The 22,658-nt window shown below is 48.4% G+C and overlaps 1 protein-coding gene across 2 annotated transcripts in view; it reads left to right on the plus strand.

Moving 5' to 3' along the window:
* The window catches only part of Zdhhc14 (zinc finger DHHC-type palmitoyltransferase 14), a 265,926-nt gene that overhangs the window by 137,262 nt on the left and 106,006 nt on the right, over positions 1-22,658 (plus strand). For both annotated transcript variants that reach the window (XM_046456571.2, XM_046456572.2), the window contains exon 2: positions 21,349-21,509. In XM_046456571.2, coding sequence (XP_046312527.1) covers positions 21,349-21,509 — 161 coding nt within the window. The remainder of the gene's footprint in view (positions 1-21,348; positions 21,510-22,658) is intronic.

Raw genomic sequence — 22,658 nt, forward strand, 5'->3', positions numbered from 1 at the left:
ACTTCGTTAATAAGTATATACCCTATTATTTCAAATTTATGTAAATTCAAATCCACAAAAAATGTACACATGTCTGCTTAAATTCACAGGTGTCAGCACTGGGGACAATCTGATGAAAAAGTGGGGACCCCAGGAGGCAGAGTCCTCACAGTGAGAGGGACCTTGTCCTATGGCTGGAGTCAGGCATGACAGTTCAGGTTGAGGTCAGGGTCATGCCACATGGAGCCTGTTATATACAATGGGTTCAACAATTCTGGAAGCAGCCTTGAGTTAGGGATGCTTGTGGTGCCACTGAACCCTGTCTTTTGAGCAGGTGACTTCTGTCTTTGTCCTCGTGGGCTACTATAACAAAGTACCACCACTGGTAGCTTAGGAACAGCAGGAATTTATTTCCCACAATTCTGGCAAGCCCAAGAGGCTGGCAGATTTGGTGTCTTTCTGATTCAAGGATGGCAGCTTCTGCTGTGTCCTAGCACGGTGCATGGGTCAAGGCCATCTTTGGAGCTTCTTTTATAAGGTCACTAATCCCATTCCTAGCCCAAGACCCTCGAGTTGGCGATCAGGTTTCAATGTGTGACTTAGAATGGGGCACAGACATCAAGACCTCAGCAGCTCTTAGACTCCTTGGCTTCCTGGAAAGTTGGAACTCAGGAAGGCAGAGGCCACTGAGAAGTCTCTGGCAGAGTCATGGCCTCAAGCCACACCACCCACTCCCAGGACCAAAGGAGCATTCCTGACAGACTGGACCGGCTTCCCAATCAACAGAATAGGAATGTGTGCTTTAGAAACTAAAGCCACACAATAAAGGGGACACACTGGAGACACTGCATTATCCAAACTAACCTAGGAACTGCTAAGTGTGTAACAGGTTGTGTTTTTAAAAACCCCCAAAGTCCAGTTGCACAGGTGTTCCACATTAGCATGAGCTGGTATGGATCTGCCCTTCACATTGCTCCTCAGATGACTTTTGACAAGTGGCTCGATGACACTGTTTGATCATCTGTTACCCTACCCATAGGATTGCTGTGGAAATTAAGTATGTTCTTTGTAGTAGGTTCCTGGACCTATTTCATTCAATATGTTAGTTCCTGCCTTCTGAGTACAAATATTATGTCAAAAGCCAAGTTTAGATAAAAATGGCTTTTACAATTCTAGCATCAGATAGAATTTAAATTGATACATAGTCTCAAATGAAATGCAAATGCTAATAAGAAACGGGTAAAACTGTTCACAGTGATGGAGTCACACTGGGCCCCTCCTTCTCACACCAGCCTTCCATTAAGAGTGGGGGAAGTCCGGGCTGGGGCAGGGTCTCAGTGGTAGCGAGCTCGCCTGGCATGCACAGGGCGCTGGGTTCGATCCTCAGCACCACATAAAATAAAATAAAGATGTTGTGTCCACCGAAAACTGAAAAATAAATATTAAAAAATTCTCTGTCTCTCCTCTCTCTCTCTCTCTTAAAAAAAAAAGAGAGAGAGAGAGTGGGGGAAATTTTATGGTCCTTGTTTTCCCTCATTTCCCACTTCTTTGACTTTAGAGAAACAACTAACGTAAGAAATATCATCTTAGCAAAGGGAATAAAGTTAATTTTTGATGGTACGGATTTTAAGGGAATTATGCCCTAAAGCTACTGAATCATTTTATAAGTGTTCTGATTTATAAGTAATTTGTAAGTAATTTGGGGTTATTTTGAAAGCCTACTCACTAACAAGTTCTCCCCCCTCCTCTCCTCCCTTCTCCCTAGTCCCTTCCACTTAACTTGCTCATCTCTGGCGCCTGTGCCCACGCAGCCGCCTGGAGCTGCACCATCTCACAGCCCTCCAGCAGGGGGAGGGGGAGGGGGAGGGGGAGGGGTGCCTCTTTCTCCACACCGGAGGGCATTTATCACTGTGGACTCCAGATGATCACTTTAATTGGCCTTGCTCTGATTGCTAGTGGAGCTGGTGGCTATTTTCATTTCTTCGCCTGCGCCAAGGTCCTTGCCTGCCCCCGAGGGCCCTCTGTGTGTGCCCTTCTGTGGTCCATGGAGTACGTGGTGGGGAGTCTGGGCATCCTTCTTCCTTCATCCCCAACAACGGTGCATTCATGGAGGCGTCTTGTCTTCAGCCTTCCTTGCGACTGTCATTATTTTTCTTTGGGCCTCATCGTGAGGTCCTGATGCTTGTCACCAGCTGCTCGGCAAAGCTCACCAGGAAGATTCTGGCTCCTTTGCTCCCTTAGGCCACTCACAATAACTTCAAACACAAAGACAGAGTTGGCCACACCTGATTCTGAAAGAATAACCTTTAAACTCATTTAAAAATAAAGACTCACTGGTAAATGTTTATCTCTTACTGTTTTGTATAAAAGATGGAAATATTTTCTTGGGAAATAAAAAGGAAGAAAAATTAGATGGTTAGGGTATCTAGCACGGGATTTTAGAAATATAGCGGGTAAATAAGACATAAGAGGATCTCCAGGAAATGTCAGAATGATTTATTTGTTGTCTTCCTTTTATGAACTTCACTTTGATTTATTTCCCGTTTTTGTTTGTTTGTTGTAGCCCTGGGGATTGAACCCAGAGGCACTCTACCACTGAGCCACATCGCCAGCCCTTTTCACTTTTTATTTTGAGACAGGCTCTCACTGAGTTGCCCAGGCTGACCTCAAACCTGCAATCCTTCTGCCTCAGCCTCCCAAGCAGCTTGGATTACAGGTGTGCACCACCACGCCCAGCTATTTAGTTTTTAAATAGGTATAGCAGCTCTGCAGCCCTGTGATTTAATTTTAAGTCTCTGTGCATACAGTTGTGCATAAACACATGTTTTTTCTATATTAGTTCCTTCCATATCTTTGTTGGCATATTAAGAAGTTAGATCTTCTTGATCATTTTTTTCTGTAAAGTTTTCAGATCACCTTGAACATAGTTATTCAGACAGAGGTAGCTCGGCTTTCAGTTAACCAGTAGCAGAGCCCCAACTAATCATTGATAAGGCTTCCTTCCAAGAAGAAGGAGCCCTCTCACCTCTTGGCTGGATGGAGGAAAAGGATTGATCAACTGTGATTCTGTTCTACCCGCCATGGCAAGAATATTCCATTTCATTTGACATATGTAAGTTCTGTTTACAGAAATCAGATACAAGATATAATCAGATACAGATACAGGATATCTCTCATAGAGCCACATGTGTTAATGAGATACTGCTTCATAACAAATTGTCCCAGAATCTAGTGACTTAAAGCTACATACATTTATTCTCTCCTAGTTTCTGGGCCAAAAATCTGGGATCACTGTCCAGTGGATCAGGGACTCTCCAGGTCTGCCATGAAGATATATCTGTGGATGTACTCAGGGCCAGGCTGGACGAGGGTAAGATGTCCACTCGTGGCTGTTGGCCAGAGGCCATCCTTGTGAGCCTGCCACGTGAGCCTCCCCATGGGGCAATTCACACCACCAACAGCTGGCGTCCCTTGGAGGACCAACAGAAGAGTGAAAGAAAGTGAGCAATTTGGAAATTGCACTTTTTGTAACTTATCTTAGAGGAACACCCCATCACATCTGCCATTTTCTAGAAGCAAGTCACTAGAGAGTGTGAATACCAGGAGGCAGGGATCCCTGGAACCATAAATAGGCTTTCACATACTGTGTGCGGGGGTCTGAGCGTGCTTCTCCAAAAACCACATGTTGGAGGGTTGATTCCCTGTGCAAAGGAGTTGGGAGGTGAGGTTCATGGGGAGAAGGTTAGTCTGAATGGGTTAATGCCCACATGAAAGGGCTGGAAGCTGTAAATTTGATCTCTTACCCTGGCTTCCCATCTCTTTGCCCTTCAGCCATGGGATGATGTAACAAGAAGGCCCTTGGCAGATGCCAGCCCTTGATCTTGGACTGCCCAGTTGCAAGAGCCATGAGAAATAGATTTTACCCCTTATAAACTGACTCAGACATTTTGCCTCAGCTATATAACACACACTGAGATGTCATTTCCCCACTGCTTCATGTAAAATGTTCTGGATATCAGGAGACCTGAAAATACTGCCCCCACCTCCCACTGCTGTTTGGGGGCTGAGGGGGAATAGGGCTTCCTGCCAGTCCAACTCACATGTTTGTTAGCGGGTTCAGACTGCTCCCCCTGTCCCCCTGCACACCTCTGTTAAACAGACTTCAGAAATCGGCTCGGTAGCTTGCTGTTCCGGTATATACCAATCACTTCTCTGCCTGGATTATTCTCTAGGCTTTGAGTCTTCTCTCCAACCCCCTGGGCTCTAAAACAAACACAGAATCCCCCAGGCTATTCCTGGACTAAACCAAAACAAGAAACAACAGGAAAGTGTGGGAAATCACCAGAAGTCCACACAAGTGGACTTCCTCTAAGAGGAAGGAATTGTATTTATGGAGCATTTACTATATACCCAGGAGGTATATAGTATATATATACCCATATATACTATATACCCAGGAGTATATAGGAGGTATATAGCTAAGGGTCTTCCTGATGCCAACACATCAATTCCCATATCAACAAAACTATTGGCCAATCATTACTCCTAATTTACATTATTCCAATTTATTCCTTGATCTGTGATGAAACTAAGACTCAGAGGGAGTCTGAGCTCACTCCTCAAGCCAGGGTTAGGTGGCAAGCCGTTCAGTCTGAACCCATAGCCCAAGGCCTTACCACCACAATACCATGGCAGCCCTTGGACCCAGCCTCAGCTTCTGGTGTGGAAGTGATTCAGGCTCTTGCCTTAAACATCCATCTACTCTGTCTTTCCCAGGTCAAGTTCTTCAGACTCCAGGCAAGCTGGGGATCAGACGGCACTGCGCCTCAGTCTCTTCTAGAAACTTCTTCCCACTCTCCCATGGTGCTGTGGACTATTTTTCTGTCTCACAGGCTTTGCTTCAGTAGTCAAGAGCGCAGGGATGAGGAAGGGACTTCCCCACCTGCCCCTACATGTGTCCTAGTCTCAAGGTGGCCCTGTCCTCCTCCTGCCAGTGGCTGTGACGAACAGTGTTCCTTTACTGTGACCAAGGGACTCACCAGAGGCCCTCCTGAGAAGGCAGTAGGGTAGAGCTGAGGGAGCTGGGACCTGATGACCCCCATGTGGGGTGGACATTTACCTTTATTTGTTGGGTCATGGAGAAGTCTCAGATAAGTGGAGAAAGGGGTTGGGGCCCTTGCTGGTGGCTGCGAACACTGAGGGACTTGAGGCAACGCAGTCAGCAGCCAATCCAGAAGCGCACTTCTGTGTAGATATGTGGGTACACACCTCCCTTCCTGAGGGGAGTAGTCCAGGTGCTTTTAGGGTCAGGACCCTTCAAAGATCTATGGACCTTCTCCCCACAGAAGGTGAGGCCATAGCTGCCAGGTCTGGCCATGGCCCAAGGTAAGGCTCTTCTCCATTGCTGCCAGCTTCTGAGGCCTAAGGAGCCCCTCACAAGCCACTATCATCAGCAGGCCCCGCCTCCCGCCAGACCTGAGGGCCCCTGCAGCTCCTGGGCCCCTGCGGCTCCTGGGCTCCCTCACTATTTGGAAGCAGAGGCTGAGTTCTCAGCTCACTTGGGAACTGGAACCCTGGATAATCCTTGGCTTAGTTTACCCATCTTTCTAAGGTCGCTCCCAGAATGTCCCATTCACAAACCCTTTCCTTCCAAGAAGCACTTTGGCAGAGCTTGTGGTTACAGTTAGACAATACGAAGCTCTTTCCTTTTGGGCCATGGAGCAGCAAGAGGACTCTCCCCTGGGGAGACAGTCAAAACCCAAGCTGGTGGGAACTCCTGGTTGAGAGCCTTTTGGAACTGTCCAGGGTTGGCACTGTGGTCACCAGGCTTTGCCATTGAGCAGGAAGGCACAGCCAGGGCATCTTAAAGCCACGGCTTCCACAGCCCTGCTTGGTGGACCTCTGCTTTGGGACCTCAGGTTTCATGGTGCTTAGGTGACATGTGGCTTTGTGGAAGCCTCGTGGCAGCTGCTCAGCCAGTTGTCTCTGGGAAGGTAAAAGACCATCCCCAGAACTGACCCCACTCATTCCATCGGCTGCTTAAAGCTGAACAGTGTGCGCCAAGCCCACAGTGAGCAGGGACTCCATGGGATGCCCTCTGGTCCCTTTCTCTCTCCGTTGTACTACTCTTCAGTTTCCCAGTTGCTTCTCCAGCTTTGCCATCTGCTTGGCAAAATTTAAGAAATGTGGGGTCATTAACTTACTGTACCTTTCATGGCAGTGACACCTCCCAGTTGCTCCTTCAGGACCCAGGGCACGACTCCCTTGGCCAAGTCCCTCTTGGTAAGTGCTAATTAAAGATGCTCTTCCCAGATGCTTCTCCACCATAGGTCCCATAAGGTCATTTTCCCCCAGACTAATGTTGATAATTTTTTTAAAAAAGGGGTGAGAGGGCAAAATTAACTAATAGTCGTGTTTGCCACTGGGTGGTCCTCAGGATTCTTTCTGTTCTATTTAAAAATGAACTGGAAAGGTCTTCTCTCAGAAGCATTTGTCTTACAAGAAACTCAAGAAATGATATGGAAGTTCAGCTGTAGGCAAATATACTTGGAAAAGATCCATCAGAGGAAGTCTGGGGTGGGGACGGTGAGGGTATCCATTTGTCATCACAGGGCAGTTTTGGGCTCTTCCCCCCATGAGTTCAAAGAGTTTCAGAAAGAGCACGCCATGGAACTTGCTGGAATCTAGTGAAAAGGCTCAGACTTCTGGGCACCACACAGGCCTCTCAGGAGTGGGGGCTTTCTGCACCCTGCCCTCTCCTCACAGGGAGCAGGATACTGCTGGGGTAAAACCTGGGAAGTTTAGGAAACATCCCAGTTTTCTAACAATGAAAGTTTTGGCTTTAGTATTGTACGGGTCAGAATCTCCCCAACATTTAAACAACACTAACTAGTACTGTTGTTGTTGAGCGTAAATGTATTTTGAAATACCAGGCGCCTCTTTACTGCTAGTGTCACGTTTGGTGGACAGGCACCCTGGGGATCTAGGCTCTGCTACATAGAAACCAGAGAGGTCGTTATTCCTCCAGGGAGTAGGAAATGACCCAAGGGGAACGCTCTTGACCTTGCAGAGAAAGTGTTAGTCCCTCACCAGTGTGAGCTGCAGCCGCCCCGGTGACGTGCGTGCTTTCACATCCCGGGTGCCCCCTGGAGGTGTGGAAACCAAGTGTGACCTGGAGCCTTCCCTTGCACTCCATGCTTAGTGGCTGTGGCAGCCCCACGCCTCTCCTGGGACAAAGCCCGTCTAGCACTGCTCCGCCCCATGTGTTCGGGCTCCAGATGGCCCTGGCCAGCCATCAGGGGCTCTGCGCCTGGCTGTCTTTTTGGCAGGCCAGCGTAAGTTTCCTTTCCTGTCCTTCTGCTAGCGATCCATCATTGAGAAGCATGTCACCTGTGACTCCTGAGCTGGCCATCTCCCCAGTCCAGGCAGGACACCTTCAAGCTGAGTCAAGTTTCAAGATTTCAAGGTATTCTTGATTACATTCAATGATTGCAGTTGAGAGCTTTATGAAAAGGTGAAAACAGGTATAACTGTTTATATATATTTAGGGGAAATATATATATATATATATATATATATATAATATCATATCATCAGAAGTGTAGGCCATGGCGGTATAGTGGAGAGAATGTGATATTGGGTTCTGGGCTTTAAAGACAGTCCCATCTGATTGGAATTCTGGTCCTGAAATTTCCTAGCTAAACTGGCTCTCAATCAAGATAGCTTCCTCATCTGTTAGATGGTCTGGATAATACTAATGGCAGACTTTTTGTAGAGACTACATGAAATGTAACATGTGAAACATCTTGAAATATAAGCACTCAATCAAAAAATGTGAATTCTTCCATTCCCTGCAGTTTCCCTGTCTGGCCGCCTGTTGCTTTGCAAACCATGTGTGCAGCCACATCTGTGTGTCGAGTGGGGCGGACCTTCCCTCTGGATCTGTTTGTTCTGACCTTGTCTTCTATTTGGGCTGGATAATTACATGGTGGTAGTTCTCCCATCCTCAGGGAGGAGAGATGCCTTCACCATGTTTTAATGCAAAGGCATTTACCCAGGATACACAGGCAAGAGCTTGGGGTGCTAATGGGTGCTAAGAGCTGCCCCTTTGGGGTAAAGCACAATGAATTGGCAGCCCCCAGCAGCAACCCCACACCCAAAGACTCTGAGAGCATTGCATTTGATTCACTTTTCCATCTACATGCCCTGAAGCCCTCTGCACCTGATAGTCTCCAGCTTCATGTCAAAGGGCTTGTGGGCTTGTTAATCTATTGGCCTTCTTTTGTTTTTATTTCTCTCCTTTTGGGAAATAGAACATTTTTTTCTTTTCCTTTAAATAGCCTCCCCAGCCCTAGTCAAAAGCACCATAGTTCCATTTTGCATGTTATATATACAGTTTTCAGATGCTGATGTCTCTACTATTGAAAACTGCTTTGAGTTTCTGGGAGAAGCGCCTGAGCCCTCTGACTCACGCACATCTCTTTGGGAAGATGGGCTATTTCTAGCCTGTGTTTAAATGCACTGCAGCTAAGAGGTTAGTGATGATGGCTGTATTGAAACCGAATCTTCAATTCCTCATCAATAAGGGAAATTGACTTCCTTGGTCTTTCTCCTTCCTTTGCAAAAGGAAGCCTTTGGTGAGGAAAGGAGCGAGCCATCACAGGAAGCTGGGGCACACTGAGGTGAGTGTCCCCTGGGTCTGCACTCAGCTTCCTTTGTCTTGTCAGCCCCAGGACCTCCTTTGCTGGGAACAGTCTTGCCATTGAACACCCACAGCAGAGACTCAGATGTCTCAGGTCTGCTGCTCATTCCACTTGCAAGTGTCCTACTGTGTGGCAGCCAGTGTCTGAGGTGCCAGGTGCAGCAGGGACCAGCTAACCCCTAGACCCTGCTCCTGGACTTGGTGTTCCAGGGGGCCAGGCTGCACAGTGCCTGCACCAGCCACTCCAGTCAATCTCCAAAGGCCTGAATCAACAGCTCAGCCCTGGGTGTGGCTCCTCTCTTGGCTGGTCTAATGTCTGCCAACCCCTGAACACCCCTTCCTGGGAGCCTCCTTCCCTGAGCTGATGTCCTACGCTCTTCCCTGAGACCATGCTTTAGAGCTGCCTCCAGGCTTGCTATTTTGCTTACAGTTAACTGATCCTGGATCTTTTCTGTCCTAGAGTGTGAGCCCCCCTGAGAGCAAGGCTTGTGTCTTGATCTTGCCTTTGGTCTGGTGTCTTGGTGTGCACTATGTGCTCAGTAAATATGTGTGAAAGGAAGGAAGGAAGGAGACTTTGCCGTATCTTATATCCACAGCTCCTGCTCTCCATCTCCAGAGGAACTTCCCACAACTCATGTGTGCCTTTGCCTTGAGTTCCCGTTTCTCAGTAACATCTGAGACCATGTTTCTGTAGCAGTAGCTTCTGGATGTTAGAAGAAAAAGACTTTGTGCAGGAACAGTCCCAGGGCACTGGGCCTTGTTCTGTAGGGCAGGTGCCATGGGAGTATCGTGCGCCAATCCTCAGGTGTGCATTTAGCTGTGTTCACTGCTTTAAACACCTGGGGACTGAAGCCCCCGGAAGGCCTGTGGCTGTGAGGCAGGAGGGAACAGGCCACGCCAGCAAGTTGTGTGCTAAGTGACACCATCAGCACCAGAGGTCCCTAAGCGACATCCCTGATATCCACCAGGGGTTCCTGGGGACAGAAGGGACTCAGTGATGTTCGTTGTGAAGTTCAAAGCAAGGCAGGACTATTGTCCTTCCCCAAAAAGTTTTTGAACATAGAATGATTAAATTAATCTCTATGGAGTCGAGAGTGTCTCAGTGTTGGACAATTCATTCCCAACAATGCTCATTGGTGGGACATTCAGGGAGGTGTTCAGCTTTGGGTTCGACCTTATGAGTGTTGCCAGGTGGGGAGATTTAATTGTGTATTTTTATCCTTCTATTCCTGGAGGCTCCCTTACCAAGATGGTATCCCTGGACCCAGCCCCAACCCCAGAAAACAAAAAGGAATGTCTCTCAAATAGGAGACTCCGGGTCTCCAGAGGTTGGTGGGAAGTGAGGGAGCCTGGGCCAGAGTGGGTGGCATGGTCTTCAGGCCTCCTCAGCTGTCTTCTTGATTGATTTCTCCCCCCTTCTCTCTCTCTCTCTCTCTCTCTCTCTCTCTCTCTCTCTCTCTCTCTCTCTCTCTCTCTCTCCTTCCATCTTTCCTTTCCTCTTTTATTTTCCTGTGAAATGGGTATGCCTAGGTATAGTTGTCTCTGCCTTTAATATATAAATGTCCAGTTTAATACAGAAGTCCACAAATATGGTAAAAGAAGAACTTTTCATAGTTACATCCCATAAGAAAGTGCATATGGCCTAGAGTTGATTTGGGACCTGGGTTTTGCATGCTTGAAGAGATAATCCTCCATACCCTGGAGCCCAGCCATCTCACTGGGGTAGTGTAAGGCCACCAGCAAAAACCAAGGGCTTCATCCAACAGAGAACATGCATCTTCTTTATTGATACTTCAGGTTTTTTTCGAAGCACAGGTAGATTTTAATATTTTCACAAATCCCTTTTTTTTAATTCAATGAGTATTTATACAATTTATTTTTAATAATATTTTTTTCCACTGCAAAAATAAGCTGTGCTTTAATTAAATTTGGAAACCACACAAAATCACATATGCACAAAATCACTGTTCTACCTTTAAACAAGGAAATAATTTAGGGCACATTCTTCCAATTATGGATAACAATGTGTTTTGAAACACAAGTTGAATCATGTCAACCCTACTTTGGATCTCATGTTTTTAAAGATACTTTTCATTTTATTAACAAATATTTGGGCTGGGGTTGTGGCTCAGCCGTAGAGCACTCGCCTAGCATGCGCAAGGCCCTGGGTTCAAACCTCAATACCACATAAAAATAAATAAACTCAATAAACGTATCGTGTACAACTAAAATAAAAATATTAAAAACCAACCAACAAACATTTATTGAAAGCCTTGGGGTTACATCTGTGAACCAAGCAGACAAAACTCACCGAATTGAGCTTCACTGTGGGAGTACGAAAATACACAAGTCAGTCCAGGTGGTGCCAAGAGGGGTGGGCACCATGAGGGGTGGGCGCCAAGAGGAAAGAAAGACCAGAAGGGGGCTGGGAGAGAGGATGCTGGTCTTGGGGCCATGCTGGTCACGGGAAGGCTGTGATTGGCCATTCTGCAGTTCCATAGCGTGGTTAGGGAAGATTCCACTGCAGTGTGAAATCTGAGCAAGGGCTTGGAGGAACTCAGTGGCTGTCCCAGGCAAGGGAGTTCCATGCAGAGGCAGATGCCCTGGGGAGGGGCATGCCTGGCATGGTCTGAGCATCACAGGGGGCTCATGTGGAGGGAGTGAATGGCAAGAGGGCAAAGTGGACCATGAGGTCAAAGCAGAGAGGTAACAGGACTCTGACGGCTTTGTGGCCTCCAAGAGCCCCTGGGCTTGGGCCCTGAGTGTCCTTATGTACATCTATGATTTGAAACTTGTTTTTCTGAAAGCAGTGCTCCGGCTCTGTGCAGGGAATAGATTGTAGGGCAGGAGCAAAAATGAGGGGAGAGTTGGATGCTGTGGCTGTGGCTGGTGTTGGGAGGGCACTGCGTGGACCCCCTCTGACACCGATACTCCAAGGTGGGCAGAGATTCAGGATTCAGGCTCTGAGTGTGAAGACGGCATAGGGCTGCCCCGCCCCGTGACCCCACTCACTCTTTTGTCGCTATGCACAGTAGTGACGTATAATTTTTAAACTGTTTACTCCAGAGAGTAAAGTTTACATGTAATTATAGAATATTATCTTATTAACACATTTTTTTTCCATGAATGATACATCTTAAAACTTGGGTACCTTACATTTGGTGAAATACAGAATCATGAAGAGAGCTAAAGTCCTGCCAAGACTTTTTGATCTTGGAACTGGGTATCGAACCCAGGGTGCTATATAATCAAGTTACATCTCCAGCCCCTTCACCTCTTTTTAAAAAGAGTTTGAATTTTGAGTCAGGGTCTAAGTTGCCAAGGCCACCCTCCAATTTGCCGTCTCCTGCCTCAGCCTCCCGAGTCTGTTGGATCACAGGTGTGCACCACTGGGCCCCGGCTTGTGAAGACTCTTCTATACAGCATTGCCCAAACGGAAGCAGAATGGATACCCTTTCAGATGTAGCACAGTCAGAAGCAATGAAAGCTTAGAATCCTATTAGGACCAGAGCAAATCCCCAGTGTATACACTAGCCACTCTGCACGTGAAGGCCTCTGCCACACACTATAGCCGGCCTGAGGATCAGGAGGGCCCATGCCCAGCCTGCCAATTCCTTATGCTTCCACGAGGCCCTGAAAGCAACATGGTGGAGTTGGGGCTGCCGCTGTGGTTCAGTGGTAGAGTGCTTGCCTAGCAGGTAGAGAGCCAGTTTGGGGCAGAAAATGTTGGCTTTCCTCCCTGTGATTTGTGCCCTACCCAGAAGCCCCTGGCTTCCTGGAATTTTAAGCGTAACTCAAAATCACTTGGCAAAAATGTTGAAAAACCACAATTTTCCCTAACAGATCCTTTCCCGTTTTCAATAGCAGATGGAGAAGCTGGGCTGTCTACACACTATGATTTGAAACCTGTTTTTAAGCTATTGAGGCCCAGGTTCTGTATCTATTAGTAGATCCATCTGGGTGGCCTTGGAGGCCCCTAGTGAAGAATAATGACATCTTTTCTCTCCTGCACATTTGGAAGGTGTGTGACCACCCAGCTGGAGAGCCCCTGGCCTCCTGCCTCTGCCCACTGTGTATGGGGGTCTGGAGCCCTCTCCTCCCCAGGAGCTCTGCAGGCAGAAGACTGTGTTGAGTACTTCCAGCTGAACTCCACATATGCAGGGAAAAACCAGATTCCTAGGTGGCTTTCCTCTCCCCTGCAGGGTGGCCCTCACCTCCCTTCTCTGTTTGTAAGCCCCAAAGTGACAGTTCTCACATAAGAAAGCCAGACAGAGCCTGGGTACGGTGAGGCCAGTGAGCTCCGAGGGCTCAGGATCACCTCCCAGTCTGCTTTGAGCAACTCCTTCCGGGGCTCTGTCTTCAGATTCTTCCTCTTCACTCCCTGGGTCCTATTATTTAAAGTCCCTCCTTCAGTACAAGTAGCAGTAGACTCGTCCTCATGTGCATCTGGGGTAGTCAACATAGTTAGTGAGAAGGGGCTTTCCCAACACTGGGGGCTACAGTCGGGTGTCCTGTAGGGGATGTCACTCTGGGAGCTTTGGTGAATGTTTGTTTCTTCCCATTATGGAGCCGAATGGATATTATTTTAGAATCTACTTTTTTTCTCTGTCTCCTAGTAATGTACTTATCTTTGCCTTATGGTGTAGATATATTTCTAAGTATGCGATTAAGCAAGAAACCACGAAATGAATGGTGCTTATGTCCCTGCCTGGAAGTGAAAAATACATTTGTTTTACAATGACTCATCTGACAAGGAAAAAAGATCATTTTTATTACAATCCTTACAACCTCTATTTATCACAGTGCTGCTCTGCTGTACTTGAGACATGTGAGTCACTGGCTCGGATTATTGTATTTTATGATCATTTGCCGTAGCTACTTATTACTGAAATGCATTGTGATCAAGAATCTGAAATTTAAAAATAACAGGTTGTTTCGTGATTTCTGAAACATAGGAACCACTTAATGTGCAGCATCAGCGAAGCCCGGCCACTTCCCCTTCCTGTGTGGTGATTCGTGGTATCTCCGTTCTACATCTAAGGAACAGCTGGCCTCCATGCACTCATACAGAGAATCAAACAAAAACACCACAGGCAGGCCATTTGTCCTTCATGAGGAGTCGTGAACTCCTATCAACAGGATTTTTTGGTACATGCACCCATCTGCAGACAAAGAGAAACGTTAAAAGATGACCAATTGTTTATCTATAGGAAAAGATTCTCTACTTCTTGCTCCAAAGGCCAGTGTCTCTGCTACATCTTGTTAACATTGTTGTGTCTTGTTTAGTTTTTAAGCAACGTTAATCTTCTCCTAAAGACTGCCCTGTGGAAAAACAGAGAGCTAGCTGCCCAGTAATGGAATCCAGCTTTCCTAACCGAATGCTTAAGGAATTAATTTTGTCTCAGGGTTTTTGTCAAAGGAATCAGCTTTCTGTATAATTCTTCCCATGACCCAGTCTCTGAATGCAGAATTAATGATGGTGTTGATTCTGGGAGTCAGTACCTGAGGGTAAAGTAATTTTACATCTGTCTCTATATTTTCACTGCAAAATGCTCTGATTGCATGGTCTCAGCCCAGCACCCAGAGAACAGTTCCACGTTTCACGTTATAAACATCAAAACACAAAAAATTATTTCTCCTAAAGATTTGAGAAGACTGCTGTTGCATTTCAATAAGTCCTTGTCATCTTTTGGCAATGCTGCCTTTTCTAGTTACCGCCTAGCATGGCCTCTTTCCCTGAAATGTACAAGCCGATGGTTTGCCCACAGGTGTTTGACCCCAATATCTGAAGTCACAGGGCTGTACCGTGGGGCGGGATGGCAGGGTGAGCCTTGTGAGGAGCCTCAATGCCTTAGCATTTGTGTTGTCTGGTGCTAAATTAGCTAATTTCTTTTATGACCTGAAAACGCGTGTTCTCAGATTCTTATTTTTGCCCTCCTGTCCCTTTCCAGTTGAGGTTTTATGAAGACAGAGATGCCCGAGGCCTGCGCGATGCGCTGCCCCAAGTCCTATGTAGGTCACAATTCTGGAGACAGAAATAGGACTCTGCTTGGTGTTTATATCTGTGGCAGCTGTGTCATCGTCTTGTCTGCAATCCTCAGCGGGGGGGAGTCTTCCATCACAGAATCGCAGATCTGTCTTCTATCACAGGCTCTCAGAATCGCAGATCCCACCCCCCTCTACTCAGAACGTGAAGGAGCTGGTTCCCAGTGGCCCGAGCTGGGGCTGAGAATTCTCCCTGCTGCTCGCAGCACTTCAGCTGTTAAGCCGTGCTCACTGCTGAGGGCCGAGGGCAGGCCAAGACGTCCCCTCAGTTGCGTCCTCTGGGCAGGGTCTGCCTGTTTACTAGAAGGGCCAAGGATGCTCTGCCTTTTCTGAGCAGCAGTTGGAAGGTGTCCCTGCATCACAGATCACATTGTTATGGGGCATGAACCCAGCTGCTGTCATAAAGGGATGGTTGAGGGTTTCCAAGGAACTCAGCACTGTCCTTTGTCACACAAAATCTGATAGAAGAAGGGAACTGTCACCAAGCACTTAGTACTGCACAAAGTTGTGCCCACATAAGGTGCTTCATCTGCCAGGACTTCAGAGTGTGGAGGGTCTTAGAGGGGCTTGCGGATGCTAATGGAGTGTTCCAGGTTCCCTCAGCCCACGGAGCCCAGGAGCATCTCTCCTTGCCTCAGCTGAGGAAGCCTCATGAAGGGGGACATGCTCAGCATCTGGCTCCAGCCGGCTCAGAGGGGTAGAGAGGTTTCAGACACCACTGATGTCAAGTAGATGGCCAACTTGACCTTCCTCTTTTTTCTGAGTCACATTAAAATCCATGAGATGGAATCTGTTCAGTTACTCAACAAAGGCTAATCAGTCATGACACATTCTACCCTGTGTGAGGCACAGTGCTAGGTGCTAGGGAGAATGCAGAGAGGAACTGTGTCCAGTCTCACCCCCTGTGACTTTCAACCCCGTGAGGTCATGCAGCATGTCCACAGACAGCTACAAGTACCAAAGGGGAGGAGCCAATGACTTGTCCTGGGCGTTCAGAGACGGAAGTAATCACTTCTGCTGTGGGGAGACAAGACGGCTCACAGTCTTCACAAGAAGTGATGTTGCGCTGCAGCTTGAATGCCAGGGAGCATTGGCACACCGAGGTGGGGACATTTGAGACACATGAGCTGGGTAGGCAGGCCAGAGGGTGTGGCATATGGCATTTGTCTGAGAACTCAGGGAGTTCATGTGGCCATTGCTCTGTGTGTGGAGAGGAGGAATGCAGGAGAGGGTGAAGAGGAGTCCGAAACAGACTTCAGGATTTGGGTACCACCTAAGGAACTGAACTTCACTTAGCAGGAAAGGGGGTGTCATTGAAGGTTTGGGAGCAGAGATGTGTGAATTTGAGCTGGCTTTGGTAGTGACAACAGATTGAAGACGATTCTGTTCAGCCATCCTAGGTGAGAGGAGATGGAGGAGAGGTGCCCAGGAGGACAGGCATGGAGGCCAAGCAAGACACAGGCTGCCCCGGGTGGGAGGAGGAAGGCATGGCCCAGATGGGCATGAACTTAGGCTCCCATCAAGGCTTCTGAAAAACTCACAGATGCGCATTATGGAAATTCAGTTCTAAACATCTGGTAGACTAGAGCATGCAAAGTCACCTTGTGACAGAACTGTTCCAATGGGGACCTTCCTGCCTCCCTATCCATGCCATCTGCTTTGTCCTCCAGCCAGGGAGGGGCCAGGAACTGCAGCTGGCCAGCTAGGGAATGGAGGGGGCTCAACTTAAAGTCCAGTTAGAAGTCTCCATTGCGACTGCACTCTTATTTACTTGAATGCCTGCTGCTTGAAGGGGCGGAGGACTCCTGTACCTTCCCATTATGATCAGGAGCTCTGAGGCCTGGCTGAGTCTTCACACAGAGCAGGAGCAGGCTGCCGGGGAGACAGGGATGTCTGCTTGAACTCGTGCCACCTGTTCAACAACCAGCTGCAGAAGGAACCCCTGCAGGTCACCTCTCCTCTTCCTCTCCCTGCTCTCCAGGAACAGGACTGAAGAGATGAATGTGCGCTCAAGTGCAAATAACTTAAACCACGATGCACTGTCTCCAGGGTGAAAATGTGCCAGGGGACAGAAACCTTAGTTAAAGCCAGTGACCTCTAATTGCTGAGTGTCAGCCGTTCACCAGGGGAGGCCAGGAAAGGCCTCTAGAGCATGGTCATGGCCATTAGTGGGGTAGCCGTTGAAGACGGCAGCCCTACCTGCAGCACACAGGGACAGTTCAAGCCAGGGGGACTCATTACCACTGCTGGCCTTACAGAGGCCACCTCTGTGACTTGGCACAGGCAGGTACATTTCAGACCCCAAAAGGGAAAAACGAACATGCCAAAACCTGAGATCTACTAAGCCACCCTCACAGGAGGGTGCTGACGGTTCTGAAGTATCTTCCCTTGGAGGCGCGAAACGGAGAGGAGAAGTCACAACTCTAGACCCTGGACCGGGAGTGCATCCTGCCACCAGGCTCCGTCTGGCTCACCTCTCCATCTGCCCAAGGAGGGCTGTCCACTGCGCCAATGTTTTCTCACTCAAATTCGTTAATAATGAGAAAGAGAAAAGACATGGGCCTGTTTTATTCTCTGCCGTTATTCAAATTATGTCTAGTTATGAGTTTTTCTGGAAAATTCTCTTTTACACAAATCATTTACCTAGACATTATGTTAGAAAATATCAAAAGAAGAATTTCCTCCTGTGTTAGTCAGCTTGTGCATTCCTGTGACCCAAATACCTAACAAGAACAACTTAGAGGAGGGAGAGTCGATTTGGGCTCAGGGTTCAGAGGTCTCAGTTCATGAGTGGCCGACTCCATTGCTGTGGGCCTGCCTGAGTGAGGCAGCACTCATGGGGGAAGGGCCCAGCGGAGGAAGGCTGCTCAGCTCATGGTGGGGTCAGGAAGGGAGTGTGGGGGAAGGGGCCACAGGCAAGATGCACCCTTCCAGGGCACCTCCTCAGCGACCCCTGTCCTCCAGCCACACCCCACCTGCCTACAGGTACCTCCAAGTCAGTCCATTAAAACAGGGATGAACTGATCAGATGACAGCTCTCACAGTCCAATCGTTTCACCTCTGATTAGTCCTGCATTAACAGGAGCTTTTGGGGACAACACCTCATACCCATAACACCTATAGACATTTATGTACGTATGCAGGTGAGGGCTAATGCATGTAACATAAAATCTGTTGTTTAGTACCAAGGTTAATTTCATGTTTTCAATATGGTTTGTGTTTCTTTTAATTTTTATTTGGATTAATTTCAAACTCACAGAAAAGTTGCAATCATAGTAATAGTACAAAGAACATGCACATACCCTTTACCCAGCACCTGCTGTGAATATTTATCCCATTTTTCTCTCTCTACACAGTATTTTTCTCGTGGCACTGTACTCCTGAATACTTCAGTGTAGGTCCTCAGAAGAGGGGCCTCTCACATAACTATGGTGCACATTATCAATGTCAGCAAATTTGACATTGGCCTATTGCTTTGCCCAAACTTGACATGGGTTGTTTATTTCTGATTGTGATAGACTAGCACATTTTTCAAGGCTTAATAGAATGTGAGGCTGCTTCTGACATGACAATAAGAGCAACAAAGCTAATGTCCTATCATATGTCACAATGCAGTTCCTTTAATGAGCTCCTGGAGTCTGGGTTTAGATTAACCCCAGGCTGATGTCTCAGTCAGAGGCTGAGACACCAGACTGGCAGCAGTTGACACTTATCACCAACCCTTTGTGGAATGTGCCCCATTAGCACACTAGCCTTGCCCTGAAGAGGTGCTGTCTCTACAGCCTGCCGTCCTACATGCTATACAGAGTCGTAGCCCTCACCAGTGTAGGATTCTGAGTTCAACACATCATTAAGTAGATTTTGATTGTCACTTTATATTGAATCTCTAAAAGGAAAATGGTCATTCCCTGAAGAGATTTTCTATTCTCCACATGCCTCCAATTGAATTGCAAGTTCTGTGTCAGATCCCGGAGCCTAGGCCCACACCACAGAATGGCGCCATCTTTTAAAATTCCAGAGATCTCTGTTGCAGGAAAAGATTTCCTCTACGGGTCCAGGAGTATAAACAGAGTGCTATTTGCCTGATGATGTGTCCCTCTCTCTTCAATATTTAACTTGAAGCTTTTCAGCACTTAAAAGCATAAAATCAAATGGTTTAGAAAAGACTGAAGCCTGTTAAAGAGAATTAGCTAGACACTTCCAAGGAAAAACAGTGATTCCCTTTTATACAAAACAATATCAGTTGGATTAAAGAAAATTTTCCCTAACGTGAGTGGACACTTTTACAGAGGACGTTCATTTTGTGCTGCTATAATAGAATGCCTGAGGCTATGTAACTAAAAGAGAGCAGAGATTTATTTCTGACAGTTCTGGAGACTGGGAAGTCCAGGGTCAAGGGCCCACATCTGGCAAGGGCCTGGGCACTGAGTCTTCTCATGCAGATTTCACAGCAAACCCACTTTTGCAGCGTGGAGGCCACTCCTATGATGGTGACACGCATCCATTGGTGAGAGCTGAGCCCTGGTGACCTAATTACTTCTTAAAGACTCCACCTCTCACACGGCTGCTTTGGGGATTAAGTTTCCCACCTGTGAAGTTTGGGGGACACATCTGCAGGACAGCAGGGAGCTCTTTAGGTCAAACTTTCATCATTCCTCTTTCCTACAGCAAGCTCTCAGTGTCTTATCACTCTCCTGGCTGACTTCTCTTTCCCATGAGGCTCTATGAGGGTGCAGGAAGGTCCACATCGAGGGTCTGGGTGGGCTACCTGGAGGTGAGAATGGCAGCTATTCGTGTGTTCTGGTTTCCCAAGAAGCCGAGACGCCTCACCTGGCCGTCCACCATGTTGATTCCTGGTGGTTTTGCTTTGTTCTGCTTCTGCAAGGTGGTTGGTGTGGGAGCAGGGACAGCGAGGATGGAAATGCTGTAGCTTTGTGCTTCTATCTGGTGGTCCTCCTGGGGACGGCTGTCCACCTAGTTACATTTGGGGTCAGTCTCTACCTTCTTAAAGTCATGGGGACGTCTCTGAACTTCTGCAGGACTAAGGATATACAAAGGCCTTTGGCCTCATTTCAGTCACTGTCCAATTAGCAGCATGTATGTCCCCAAGGCTGGTGGGCCAGATTTTCTGTTGTGGTCTCAGAAAAGGGGCTCTTGGCTTGTGGTCCTCGAGCCCCGACTTGTGCCAGCCTCCCTTGATGTCTTGTTGGAGCAAGCGTGGGGCGCTGGTCCCATAGCTTCCAGAACCAAGCCCCCGTCCACCTCCGAGTCCTGAGCGGAGAACTGAGGTCCTGCACCTCCTGCTCTTGGCCACCTCGAGCAGCTGTAAGGACCTCTGAGGAGGCGACATCATGTTTTTCTGTACCTATGGTGTCACCCAACGTGGTGACAAGAGACTGACCATGGTCATGCCAGAGCCCTTCTTCACTTAGCTTTGGGTGCTGTGTCGACTTTCAGGTCTACCTCCCCCTCCATGAAGTCCAGGAGCCATGACCGTGAGCCAGGCCTAATGCTCAGACCTGCCCAGCTCCTAAACACCTTGAGCTGAGGCAGTGCCAGCTCCCAGGCTGGCCTGGGGCAGGCTTTAGCCTGTCCAGAGGCACATCACCCGGCTCACCACAGAGTTCAGGGTTAGCAGAGGGGCACACCTGTAGTGCCAGCTACTCGGGAGGCTGGGGTGGGAGGATCACTAGAGTCCAAAGTTGGAGAACAGCCCAGGCAACAGAGCAAGGCCCTGTCTCTTAACAGCAGGGTGTGATGGCACATGCCAGTAATCCCAGTGGCTCTGGAGGCTGAGGCAGGGGGATTGTGAGTTCAAGGCCAGCCTCAGCAACTTAGGGAGGCCCTAAGCAACTTAGCAAGACCCTGTCTCAAAATAAAAAATAAAAAGCTGTGGGGATGGGGCTCTGGCTGAGCACCCTTGAGTTCAATCCTTAGTACAAAAAAAAAAAAAATCAACCAACTACATAAAGAATGAAAAGAATTGTTCATCGATTGGTAGCTCAAATGCCTTTTGGAATTAGTGTGGTTTAGCCACTGAAATCCCTTCAAGCCTCTTCAGAGACTCCCCTGCAGGTTCATGTCCTTAGCTCCTTAGCCTCTTTTGGAGAGATTACCTCCAAAAAATATTGAAAAATGGTCTCTTGGTTTTTGCAAATGAACTCGGTCCTCGAGGTCTTGTGCTGGCAGAATGCCCGAGTTGTTGGACCCGAGCAGGGAAGGCTGGTTCTGATGGCGAGGGTTCTAACTCATGTCTTCTGTCATGTGAGTCCAAGGGCCAGTGGGCACCGCAGACTGTAAGCACCTGGTGTGTACAGTGCAAGGGGCCCGTGGGTATGTACACAGCCCTGCACATCCCAGGCTGGTTGTGCCAACAGGACATCTCCAGCCTCTGCCAGCTGCTCTCCTGGGGGAGCAGAGGGTGCGGCCGTCCCCGCTGGGGAAGGAGGGTCCGCTCGTCCACAAGAGCGAGTGGCAGAGTCCCCTACGTGTAACTTCTTAGTTTCTAAGGAACCAGCGTCACTCCTCCGGGAAGTCTTGGCGTCCTAGAAGGGGGTGCCCGCTCACTGCCCATTTAACACTGCGTTCCCTTTCTTCTCCTCCCCCTGCCCCGCCCCTGGCAGCTGTCCGTACCTAGCGGTGAAGATCACCCCCGCCATCCCCGTGGTCGGTGGCATCCTCTTCTTCTTTGTGATGGGGACCCTGCTTCGCACCAGCTTCAGTGACCCTGGAGTCCTCCCACGAGCCACGCCGGATGAGGCCGCTGACCTGGAAAGACAAATAGGTAATCCTGCAAGCCCTTGGCTCCGGTGGCCTCCCGCCTGTGCCACCCCAGTGGGCAGGACAGGCTGAGGTGCCCATGCAGGAGGGGCAGGGCGCTGGCCAGTGGGAGGAGCGAGCGTGAGGGGTCAGGCATGAGCAGATGGGAGGTGGGATGTGAGGTGGGGCGGAGGCTGGGTGGGGAGTGTTGAGGCCCCGGCTGCTGGCACCGGGGCTGTGCAAGGCCCACCCGCAGCACGGTTCCAGGTCTTTCTTTGAAGCCCCGGGTCCAGTTCTGCTCTCATGACCAGCCTCGGAGGTGACAGATCTGCAGTGGCGGTCATTGTGGCTCAGCTAGTTCCTAACAAAGTCTCCTCAGCCTGCTGTCCTGTGTATCCCTCCTGGGACCCAGCACTTCCCTTATTAGGCACAAGAACAATATATACTTGTGATGTTTATTGAGATGAATGACTCTTTTTCCTTAGAAATTAAAGCCTGAGGTTAAAATGTCTACACTAATCCATTTTGGAGGTATTTAAACAGATCCTAATTGCTCACACAATAGACTCTTGAAGTCTTTTTTTTTTTTTAATTAAAAAGAGTGCTTTTTCTTGCTATTTAATGCTCTTAAAATCTGCACTTGTGACTCTGGCTTTGCTGTTGAGTGTTAGTCAGTTTAACCTGGGTGGCAGAGGGACTGGGATCCCTCAGCATGAACACAAAGGCCTGAGAAACCACTTGGCAGAGATGTTTCCATCCTGTTCCATGGATCTCCCTTTGCAGCCTCTACAAAAGCTGGTGAGATCCTCTTATTTATGGTGTAAGCAGATTTGAAGTGTGGCTCTTACTAGAAAGTGTCCACTCTGGTCTTACTATTCCCCAAATGCCAAAGCACAGCTGTGTCCTTCCCTCAGTCCCTGGCCTCATGTTTCGTCCCTGTCATCTGGGAATAGAGCAGTAGTCAATCGTGGAAGCACATGCTGACATCTGCTGATACGCAGCCTTCTTGTGACCTGAGGAGAGAAGGGGAAAGGAAGAAGCAGCCATGAGGAAGACAGTTTCCTTCCTAGCTGCTCAGTCTTGGGGCTCAGGATGAGGCTCGCCAATTCACACACAGCCTCACCTGTGATAGCACTGTCATCAGTCTTGAAGCCCATTATGGCCACCCCGCATT

The sequence above is a fragment of the Marmota monax genome, unplaced genomic scaffold (genome assembly GCF_021218885.2).
Source record: "Marmota monax isolate L192 unplaced genomic scaffold, Marmota_monax_Labrador192_F-V1.1 WCK01_AAM20220418_F8-fsc00164, whole genome shotgun sequence".
In the NCBI taxonomy this organism is placed as follows: Eukaryota; Metazoa; Chordata; class Mammalia; order Rodentia; family Sciuridae; genus Marmota; species Marmota monax.